The sequence below is a fragment of the Varanus komodoensis genome, unplaced genomic scaffold, assembly GCF_004798865.1.
Source record: "Varanus komodoensis strain SLA01 unplaced genomic scaffold, ASM479886v1 scaffold8, whole genome shotgun sequence".
Classification (NCBI taxonomy): Eukaryota; Metazoa; Chordata; class Lepidosauria; order Squamata; family Varanidae; genus Varanus; species Varanus komodoensis.
The window spans coordinates 23,806,825-23,819,064 of record NW_025336481.1 but is presented as its reverse complement, the minus strand read 5'-3'; the positions used below and the strand labels follow the sequence as shown (position 1 = coordinate 23,819,064).

At 38.4% G+C, this 12,240-nt stretch overlaps 1 protein-coding gene across 2 annotated transcripts in view; it reads right to left on the bottom strand.

Moving 5' to 3' along the window:
• The window catches only part of TMCC3 (transmembrane and coiled-coil domain family 3), a 42,225-nt gene that overhangs the window by 2,868 nt on the left and 27,117 nt on the right, over window positions 1-12,240 (bottom strand). For both annotated transcript variants that reach the window (XM_044454947.1, XM_044454946.1), the window contains exons 2-3: window positions 1,519-2,435; window positions 1-136 (exon numbers count right to left, since the gene is read on the bottom strand). In XM_044454947.1, the coding sequence (XP_044310882.1) occupies window positions 1-136; window positions 1,519-2,420 (1,038 nt within the window). In that variant the 5' untranslated portion in view covers window positions 2,421-2,435. The remainder of the gene's footprint in view (window positions 137-1,518; window positions 2,436-12,240) is intronic.

Sequence of the window (12,240 nt, the reverse complement as noted above, 5' to 3'; positions counted from 1 at the left end):
CTGAACATCTCGTGACCGTTCATAGGCCTGATATGCTACTTTTTCTTCAATGCTCGCTAGTTCTTGTTTCAAGTTGGCTGTTTCATGCTGATGGAGGTCTGTTAGATCATTCAGCTGGTCTTCTAATCGCTCATATCTTCATAACAACAAAAATATTTCTTAAAATAGATTCTCATAATTAATTAACAAATTAAAATGTATGCATTCTAATTTGTATGTTGTTACTACCTTCTCTTAGCAAAAGAACTACCTCTTCCCAGAGCTGAAATCCTGAGCCAAAATTTTCTATGCTTAGAGAAATAAGCTGTTCTGTGTATATAATAGATCTTTGAAAATAAATGTGTTTTACTTTTTTTCCCCCAATCAACACTTTAGTTTCTACAAGTTTTGTTTGTTTGTTTGTTTTTGCATATAGTTATGGATAATAACTTGGATCTTCACAGAAGATTTAATTTTTTTCTATGAGTGCTCATAGGACAAGACTGCTGACTCTGAGATATTTGGAAACCTACAGTATGTTTTATGCATCCACCTAATAATGAATATGGAAGGAAACCATGGCCAATTTCCCTTGTACATGTGTGTGAACAGTTGATGCAGCCAAAAATCATTACAATTTAATGGATATATGTAAAACACGCGTACCTGCAAAAAGAGGAGAGGAGGAGGAGAAGTAGTAATAGTAACAACAGCAGTTTGTATGTTAAATATATTGCATCTCTCACTGTCCAGAGTCAATGCAACAGGTATCTATTACAGACAGGTAATCACTGTGTTTGAAAACAATAATCACAGTGGCCTAGTTAACATGTAACATCAAGCATAGTTAAACTATAGTTTGTTTTTCTATTCAAGGTTTGTCTGGCAGACAAATGAACAAACCATGTCTTGTTTTCTCAGTCCCTGGGGTGTCTGCTTCACTCCCCTTTTCCCCTCCTCTCCCTTTATCCCAACTACCTTTGTATCACTGCAATACTGGCCTGTAATTAGTGTTGGATCTTTTTACTGCTATGTGCTGTTTTTGTAGCCTGGTAAAGCAGCCTATAAACAACCCACAATTCTGAGTTTGCATGTAATGATAATCCATGGTTTAAACAACCCATACTTCACAACTCAACAGTAAGCCATGTCTCCTTTTAATTAAATCTGTGGTTAATCCATCATTCCAGGTTCATACATTATATCAACCCTCAATTCAACAAACTACAGTTAATTAAACCACCGCTTGTCATTGCACAAGAACCAGAGTTTGAACTATGGGTTTCATATTCACTCTGGTGCCTATGGATGCTGAAGTTCATCATTGTTTAAATAACCCATGATGAGCTGCAGCATGTTTTCTGAAGCTAGTCAATGAAGACTTATTGCTGAAACTCAGAAAAAAATGGATCTGTGACTTTATGCTGATAGCTAAAATCAGATTTCAGTTCGCTCTTCTCTTTGTTGAACTGCTTTGACCCATCTACTTTCTCAAATATCAGTGCAAAACAATTTCAATGGAATATCAAAAGGACATACCTGTATCTTTCTTCCTGCAGTGTTTGAGAAATAAATCCATATTCTGCTTTGAACTGGACTTTTAAACTTGCAATGTCTTCTGCTAATTGGGATTGTGCTTCCTTTATTTCCCGCAGCTCTTCCAATAGCATAGAAAGTTTTCCATGGCTGTCCAGAGCATTTGTCCCTCCATGGCCAAAGGACTGGTTTCCATTACTGTCTGCAGAGCCAGATGTTCCACTTGAGCATTCATCATCACTGGTGTATTTTGGCTTGGCCACTATAGTGGCACTGCCACCATATGCTCTAGAAGTAGTTTCTGGCCTGAAGTCATCCAAACTGCTCTTTAAATGAGCAATATTGTCAGCACTACCAAATTTATTCCGAATCAAGTTTGCAAACTCTCTGGATTTGCTGAAAACAAACACCGGTGGTGTCAAGGAAACACCAGGAACACCTGTTTTGCTGTTCTCATTGCTGTGGCCAGTAGTACGAGATTTTCCATGGGCATCCTTTAGTGTGTGTTGGATTTCCCTCAGATTGTCTTTGGATGTATCCTTAGTAGTTTTAGAGGAACCATTCTGTTCAATGTCCTTGAGCTTTTTGTGATACTGTTCTAATTTCTTCTGCAACTGGGCTATAGAATGGGCAGACTTTTGGTTCTTCTTTTCAAACACTTGTTTAATACGCCCAGCTTGCTGTTTGTCTGCACTGTTCACCAGCTTCAAGTACTCTGCCACATTCCCATCCCTAACTGTTTGTTCTATTTTTATCTGCTCTGTAACTTTCAGAATCTTTTGTTTTAAACTGTCTGCACTGAGTTTTACTTTATGAAACTCAAACACACCATCGGGAACATCAAAGTTGAGGTTAGTATCTGAACCTCCTCGGCGAATATTAAGAGGCAAACTGAGAGTATTCATGTCATGTCTTTCCACCTATGAAGAAAATAAAAATTGAAAATGGATAAGCAGTCCCTTTGTGGCATCACACACCAAGAGCCTAAGCAGTATTCCAGGATACCACATTCATCCTAATTCTAAGCAGAAATTCATTCATGACCATAAAATATGAGAGATCTTGTTCAAAGTACACATTCATTGCAGAAATAAGAGTGGAGGGAATGAGCCACTGTGTTACACTAATTCAGGTACGCAGAACTTAGCTGCATGTTCCACATGCTGGCACTTGCTTGCAAGCTTACAGAAGACCTAAGGCTGCTGGTCTCCTTCCCCAGAGAAGTTAGCTTGGCTCTTTTTCTGCTGGTCTTCCAGCAACAAGCAAAGACTTTTGGCCTTTAAGTGGCTATGCTGGTTTGGATGCTGTTTCTATTTTTATTCTGCAACTGTTTGCTTTTATGGCACTTTAGTGTATTTCATTGTTTTAATTAATTTTAGATTTTATCTGTAAACTACCTTATGTGCCCTTTTGTGCCAGGGCTCTAATGCACACATTTGCACATAACAATAGGATTAAGCACATAGCGACTCAGTACCAAAGGCAGAACTGTTCTGAGACAGTCATAATTTAAACTCTTTCATGTCATCTGTTGACCGTCTATTACTAAATTAAGCATAAAAATATCTAAATAAATAAATAAACAAACAAACAAACAAACAAACAAATAAATGTATGTATGTATGTATGTATGTCTAATACACAGAATTGAACAAAGCCCCGTGAAGCCACACAGTTCCTTCAATATTTGGCTTAATGCAAACTCAGACTAATATTGTGTGCTAACCTGAGTTACACTTACACAGAATCTAATTAGCAATGCTACCAAAGAAAAAGTGTGCGTGGTTCCAAAGATGGGTAGATCTGGTTGCAATCTCACTTTAATATTTATTTTCCCTAGTACAAAAACATTCTAAAAATATCATATATATATAACTAGACATGTGCCTAGACAGCAGTTGTTCTTCCTCTTCTCCCTCCCTAGCTGACGTGTTGGAATCTCTTCTCACAAAGGTAAATTGCTCCCCAAGCTCTGTTGCTTCCTATGACATCATTTAAAACTGTACAAAAAGTAAGTGGGGAAGTAGGCAAGAGTTCATTTCCACTGGATTGGGATGGCCGGGTGGATGGGTATCCCAGTGATTTAAGTAGCACAATTAAGGCGCATGCTTAGGGTGCAAAAAGTAAATCTTATACATGTGTAAGCGTCCCAATCCCCACTTTTTATTTAATTTATTACCCTTGTAAATTACCTAATAATCAGAATCTTTTGGACAGTGTACAGGTAAACTACAAACTGCAAAATAAAAAGCAGTGATAAAAACAGCACACAGTAAGATCAGAATAAGCCCAACAGCAAGGGGTAAAACCAGCATTGCTTAGGAAGAATAAAATAAAACCAGCGGCAAGAATAAAACAGGGCAAGTTCTAAATTGTTTTGCTCATTTATTTACTATCACCCCATTCTCCTAGGCTTTGGGCAGATTTAATGCTTGTTGTTTTGCATTTTAAAACTTTATGTTCTTAAGTGGCTTGAAATGTGATTTTAAATCTAGCACCCTATGCATTGATTAAAAAACAAATGAATAGAAAGGAAACAAAATGGTTCTTAAATGCCTGGGAGAATAGAAAGGTCTTCACTTAGAATGGAAAGGTATTTTTAAATTAAATAAATACATACATACATACATACATACATACATGAACATTCGGTTGCCCTTAGGAAATGCTAAGGACACATCTATTATTTCTGCCTCCTAATAAAGAATGAGGAAACACACCACTCAGAGTTTCTGGAGAAAAAGTCATCTATGAACTAGTAGGGGCAGGGCCTAGAGTGGAGGCACAGACACGTGCTACTATAAATGTCAGAAACAAGATCTTTTTCTATAACTGCTCACTAATTATTAACAATTAAAGTAAATGCCTGACAATTTCCAGTTTATAATATTCATGTTAAAATTAGTAAGTGGAAATTGTGCGATACTTATTTGGATTGGATCCATAACTTCAATTAAATTAGCTTGCATCCAACAATTACCAACCATCTCCAAAGCCCAAGCACCTAATGATTTTTAAAGTATGTCTTTCAGAAACATGGCAATGCTATTTTAGTGATTCAGCTACCATAAATACCCTCCCTTTCATTTTCTCAATTAATTCCTTACCAACAAAGCAGATTGACTGAATTTTTAGCTCTTTTTTCTCTGTGTATGCTACCTGCTAGAGAGAGATAATGAAAGGAATATACAATGTTTATTTTCGGCAACACTCTTCCAGCAAAAAGGTAGGATACCTGTGGTCTATCCTGTGCACACACAACTCCACACAAATGGTGCACAGTTAAATGACTATTGGTATTCTTAGGGCTCCGTAAGCCAAAAGAAAGTACTTTATACAGTGAAGGCATGTTTTTTGTTTACCATTTTGTTTGCATAGGAAATTTGTTGTAAAGTTAACCATCTATGCCTTTTGCTTATTTGGAGAGGTGGGGCAACATCAGTGGAACAACACAAATAAAGATATGACTGAAGAAAAATTGTGGCATTGGCCCCATTAAAATTAATTACTGATTCTAGTGAGACTGAAGAGAACAGCACTTTAGCCAGCATGTGCTCACTGAAGTCTGAACTAAATATACTAGAATTTCTACAGGCGTAGTTTCGTCGCTGCAGTCTGTGGAAATCTAGTTTCACCTGAAGAAGAATATGTAGCATGCACACACACATGCAGGTGCACAGTGTGTCTTCTGTTGACCCAGACAGAATGTCTGCTTTGCAGTGTAACAGAGGATCAAACCAGGTCGCACAAAAAACACCACCATGCTAATCCTTGCTCAGGCAGTGCTGAGAGCTGCACAGCAAAGCAATGCTTGCAGCCTGTATTCCCAGTCAACTGTTAGAAAATTAGATTGAAGGATAAGAGAGGCGGCCCCAGATGTGACCTAATAGCTTCATCAGCACAGTCTGTTGCTGGTATTTGCATTTTTGGCAACAGAAAATGGGATCATTATATTTAGAGAAATGCCTTTAAACACCATTTTTGCTGTGTCCATGACCTTCTGATTGCTGCCAAAATGACTAGCAGAATTATGATGCATGCTAGTGTTGGTCCATCACCAAGCCTAAGTACCTTCTTTGAGATACTTGTTCATGTATGTCTGTGTTCCTATTGCTGGAGAAGTTATATTTATCTGTGTTTGCAAATAGGGTGAATAGATAATTCCTATTTACACTTCCATACCACGCAATAATCAAAGTTTGCTGAGCCCATCACAGAATGCATTTATAGGAGTACAACCTTCAGGCCATACAATATTCATCTCCTACTGCCGGAGCACTTCTGCCTCCAGGGAAGAAGCAGTGATTGTGGAAACAAGTCTGGTCACAACATTCCATTAGCACAAACTGTTCAGATAAAAGGACTAATTCTTAAACCACTGAAACTACAGATTACATTGTGATATAACATACAGAGGAAAAAGAGTTAGATCACAGTATGCTCTCCAATTGCTGTGGTTTAGCAATTGGGTATATGATTTCTGTATTTTAATGTTCAGCTCCTTGAAATGCTTGTTCTGGTCATTCACAATAATTGCAGGGAAAAAGGGCTCTATCCAAAATTACGTTAATAGAAAATGATACAAGGGAACGTGTTGTTTTGCTAGAGTTTGTGCAAGTGTCAGTACAGGGTTTCCCCACCTGGTCCTCTCCAGATGTTTTAGACTACAATTCCTAGCAGTCCTAACCATCAGGCAAGTCCTAACCATCAGGCAAGTGCTAGTGGAACAACTACAGCAAGCCCACACCTAGCTCAGTGAAGTTGTAATAAATTCTGAAACAACCTGCACAAGTAAAATCAGACTATTGGGTTTGACCCTTGTGCAAGGAGCTTCCACAAGTAGCAGAAGCTTTGCATTAATTAGAGCAAAATCATTGCTTATAGCCAACAGTTCTGGTTTTAAAATTAGAAAGAAATGCTATATCCTGCCCTTTTTCCTACCAAGGAACCCAAAAGCAGCTTACACAATTCTTTTCCTCCTTTCAGTCTTACCCTCACAACTACCCAGTGAGATAACCTCGACTGAAAGCTTGTGACTGGCCTAAAGGCACCCAGTGAGCTCCATGGCAAAGTAGGAACTAGAACCCAGATCTCCTGAGTTTCAGCCCTGCACTCTTAATCACTAGACAACACTGGCTTTATTTTACAAGCAGATGCTTCTTGTCTTTCAACCTCAGTTGTTCTTATCAAATATATTCTCTTACACACACCAGTTTATGCAAATTGCAGTACCACCTGGCATCATCATTAACTGAACAAAATGCACAGAAGAGAATGCACAGTTCAAAAAGGCACAGAAATGAACTGTATTGTTACTTCAACTGCCAGCAGATGGAGCTGATACTTTAACCATCTCCCTAATGAAAGGAACTGCAAATCAATGCAGAAACATGGAATGCGAGAAGTCAAATAAGGCCTATGGATAACCTGATCCAGACTGTGTGCTTCTTGGTTTTGGTCTTAGAACATGCTTATCAGTCTTTGAACCTGCAATACTTAAAAAAAACCAAATAAAGGCTTTATACAGTTTCATTTTAGACACCTGCATTCAAGAGCAGATTGTGGTGAAGAAAAGTCCCAACCCTGAAGGACTGCAAAGCAGAAAAGAGGGCTCTGTCTGGATGTGGAACTCCTTCCCTGCCACAAGAAATTAAACTTCCCTCATCTTGTCAGTGTTTCATACATGCCTGAAGACATATGTGTTTTCCAACAGCTTTGGATTTAATGCTGGTTACACTGTGACGTGGTGTGAGTTCTGTTCAATTTCTGGCTCTTCACGCTGTCTAAACACTGTATGTTATTTTACTGTATTAATTTAGGGTAAAAAGGGGGTATGCTTGATAGGTTCTTTGAACCGTCTTCATTTGAAGAGGTTTTGGGGCAGAAAAATTGCAACTATAAACGCTCCAATCCTCTACACCAGTATGGGCATCTTTTGGTCCATTGGCTAAGTGTGAGCCTCCAAGACCTCACAACCCATAACTTTGGAGACTCACCTGATCATGCATCATCTCCCCAACCCTATTCTTGTGTTGTTGTTGTTGTTGTAGTTGTTATTTTTCTTTGTATTATTTATTCTGTCCTGTCTCCCACTCATACAATCGATGAAGGGAACTTTGCTGAAGTGAGAATTACACTTTATGCTTTGTATTTTGTTTTATTTTTAAAGGATTTACTATTGACAGAATTCTTGTCAGACAGAAGCATCACACTAGAGAATATTTAATTGTATTTAGCTACCTTTAATTTATCTGGGAATGAGTGGAACGTAAGTATCCCAAATTAGCTTGTTTCAAGGGGATTGCCCCATTTAGCATCCCCTGCCCACCTTCTGTGTAGCATTTTTGCAGTGCTGCGCAAGCAGCCATGGAAAGGAGGGGCAGGAAAGTTCACTTCCACCACCCCAAATTCACAGATAAATCTGCATCCGACCCAATAAATTTTAAACTGGCTGATTGGACAGCATACAAACTTTGTTAATCCATCTTATTTCCTGATATTAAGATACAAAAGCAGTCAATCCAAACACAACATACTCTCAGGAATGGTCTTTTAAATACAGTAGGTAGCATGACATTTTTTCCTTTCCAATAGATAGTACATTATTTCATTACCCAGATGTCAAACTAAAGAAAAGTACACAAGGTCCTTCATAATATTTTAAATAATTGTATAGTCCTGTTTTTCTTTTCACTTTACATTACATTAATTAAAAGTTATATTTTATGTCCCCAGATTTTAAAAAATCCATATCATATGCCAGGACCTTTGCTTTAATTACATAACAACTAATTTAGTAATGGACTGTGTCAGAAAAAATAATTAAGACTGCAATCCTATACTGATTTATGTGGGAGCGAGGAAGTGAATTCAGTTAGTAGACTTGGGGATTATTTCTGGGTAGATATACACAGGATTGTGCTCTCCTTCACTTAAAAATTTCCAAAGATTATTACCCTAGTAACAGCCATCAACTCACCTCTGATTGTTCTGTCTAATACACTCAATACTGTTAACAGGGTTCTCAAATATTGTCCTAACTGACAAAGAGAGAAAACCTCCTTCACAGCCACAACTTCAATATTAACACAATATGATGCTAATTCTAATCCTGAGATCAAACTGACTAGAATACAATGGAAGTCCAATAAAACAGAGGACTTTTTTAAAAATATGGTTTGAGATTTTGTACATTTTACCTATCAGTCAGGGCAATCCCAGACAATTCATCACCTATTTGCTTTTTCTAGGGAAGTCCCATATTATTATCTACTTAATCGGAAATGCCAATAAGATGGTTAGGGTCCATCAGCCAGTTACTCAAAATGAGATTCATTCTTCATTATTTCTCTTCATTTCTTTTTTGTTTTTACTTTATGCACCACCTCAGATTAATTTCTAGCCTTAAGGACAATAATGAACAACTTCTCTGTGCCACCTCTGCACTTGAGTGAATCTTTTGTCCAAGGCAAAGGATACAGCTGGTCTTCATGCATTTCACAAGCCATTACTACAGTTCCTAAAACCATTGCTAGGTGATCTGACACATGCAACACTGACTAATACATTCAAAATGCAAATCTCCATTTTGAGATTGGCTTTATCTAGATTCCTTGGCTGTAACACCTAGAAGATGTTGTTTCTTCTCCTATACCAGGGTCCTCAAGGTACGGCCCACGGTCCGGATCCAGCCTGTCATGCCCATTTATCCGGCCTGCCTCAGAGGTTTTGGACTCTCCTCACTGCGCCTGCCGCCACCACTGCTGTCGCCTTGCCAGCCCGCACCCATGGGCACTACCACCTCCCTGCGCATGGGCCTCGCTGCACACATGCTCACCGCTGCCTTGCCATCCCATGCCCACCACCACCGCCTTTCAACTAGACCCCTGTTGAAAAGGTTTGAGGACCCCTGTCCTATACACTTCTTTTTTTGTCTGATGACAAGTTCTGCGGGATTTGAAAGATTGTGCAGATATTACTTACAATAAAGATGAAACAATATATAACTTGTGCTAAACTGGAACTTGAGAAATCTGGGTTCTAGTTCTCATGCAGCCATGGAGCTCACTGGGTGACTTTGGGAGAGTTCAGGTGACTTCAGCCTGAATTGGCTCACAGGGTGGTTGTTGCGAGAGTAAAATGGAGAGGTGAAGAACCCTGTAAGCTGCCTTGGGTTCTTTGCAAGAAGAAGAAAGGCAGGATATAAATGCAATTCAGTGCAATGCAATGTGGTAAGGATGCTGCAGGTGTAGGCCTGATTCAAACTTCATTGCCTGGGTCATGATGGAAGTTTATAAATCATGAATGGGATGAAAAGATTAAAAGCAAAGAGTTCACTTTTCTCCCCAAAACAATAGAATTAGGTCATCTAGTGACATGGATTGGGGGTAAATGACTTAAGACCAAACAAACAAGCATTCCTTTCTACAATGAATAGCCAGCTGTGGGTGTCTCCATCATGCCCTACTTGTGAGCTTTTAAGGGAGAGGTGGACAAACAAATGGTCTAGACTGGCTTTTCCTCCAATGCAGAATGACATGCTTCTTCTACTATTAATCGCTGTGTAAATGCACAGATTTGGGTGGCTTCAATTAGTCCTGCAGTGGTTGAAAAGTCTGTGTCTTCCAAAATGTCTCTTTATCAAGCTCTATAATGATAGAGGAATGCCAGTGCCCTGCGTCAGCCTACTTTTTAGTAGTCTTATTATTTTAAAATGGCTGGTCTCCAGTTTCTAGCAAAGCTCTTATGTTCTCCCTACAACAGTTCTATTGGAAATGCATCCACAAAAAGTCATGAATATGGAGAAGCATGCATTATTAGTATCAAAAATTTTAATAGTACAAAATTAAATTAAATTCAACCTGAAGCTATCTGTTGATGATCTAGAATGTCACAGGAAAACTCTTACCATGGTTTAGAAAACTGATTCCTTACACACTACATTATTTACAATGAAATGAAATACTAGTCTCTAATGAAAAGAGACTAGTATCTATAAATCTCATATCCAGCTCCCAGAAGGTAGATGAAATGTTATATTCCTCATTAAACTTAGTTTTAAAATATGGCTTCTGTGCAGTGTTATGACAGATTAAGCCTATTACATATGGTTTTTGCACAGTGAATTGACAGACTATGCAAAATGTGCTTCACTGGAAAAGAGGGTGGAAGGGGGAGAGAGGGAGTTTAAGCTAGCTTTATGTGTGAATTATGCAGATCTTTTAAAGAATAATCTTTTAAAGATTTCTCACTGATTAGAACAGCAGGAGTAATGTGTTTAGTGCGATCAACCAACAAAGTATAGACTCAGAACCTCAAATAAAACTAATTACACTTGTGACAAAGAACTAACAATCATAGCATGTCTAATAGATGCAACAGCATTATTATATCTATTATCAGTGGCTTCAAAAACACACATAAACATGTTAACCCTGAAGGTCTTAAAATAAATTTGAAAGTTTCTTCTCTAATACCCTGGTAAGACTACAATGGATGGCCATTTCCACATCAGTGAGATCCAGAGAGGTCTGCCTTCAAAGTTTTAAGCAAATGTGCTGTCCCTAAGTCTTGAAGGCAGAAAGGGAAATTACACAAATAAACAGTTCTAAGAGCAAACAACTAATACCAGTAAATATACTAAGCTATTAAAAGCACACCCTGTGACCATACAGTACATGGTACACGGGCTGGCATATCCAATTCTTTCATTCTCTGATTAACTATAAATTTAGCTTTATATAAATCCAATTAACAGAAATAACAGAAAATCCATCACACACATGCACACACACACACCCATTACCTCCTTTTCCCAAGATGTACGATAATCCACCAACACCTGATCTGAGAGAAACTTGAAGCATTCTCACCCTTTTTAAAATGATTGCTTCAAACAAGAGTAACAGATTGCTATTTGTACTCTACAAATATGGTGAGGGAGGGTTTCTGACATGGACCGGAAATGGATGCCTGGAGAGAGGCTAATGCTGCAGTTCAGCCTGGGATGGCTGGCCAGTTGGCAGGGGAAGGAGTTACACCATTCAGGCAGACACTGCAGAACGTCAGCAGAATTTCCTCAGTGAAATGATGCAGAACAGATAACCTGGCCTACCTGGCCGCTCTCAGCATTGACCCAAAGTGCAGGAACCGAGTAATCTCTTCCTCCAGCTGCTTTTGGATAGAGTAGATTAACTATTCTAGGGAGGAAACAATGCCCATCTCCAATCAGGTGCAAGTTCAGCTTAGCACCCCAGCACTTGCAAATTCCTTCTCCACTGGCTAAAACTGAAACATGCACAGTACTCTGAAACTATAAACAGTAGTACTCCGAAAGAAGCATATAAACCCACATTTGGTTACCAAGATTTCCACTTCATTATTACAAATATGGTACAACATATTTTTGGAATCCATTTTATACCTTTCAAAAAACAAAGTGAAAGTATGCTTTATTTATATCACACAGTGCTTTTATATAATGGCCTTCTAAACATTGTATTTCAGACATCTAACATCTTCTGCTTATCACTTATTGCTTCTGTTTTACGCTACAGTATTATTTTAATTTTGAAATACAACGGAAGCATTGCCCTAAACAACAATCTGAAACCAAGGACTGAAAAAGCATTCAGCTAAGGTAAATAGAGACTATAATTTTATGTAAGTCAAGTAAAAGAAGGCTTAAAGTCCCAGATTATCTTGAACCTCTGTAAGTGTTGATTA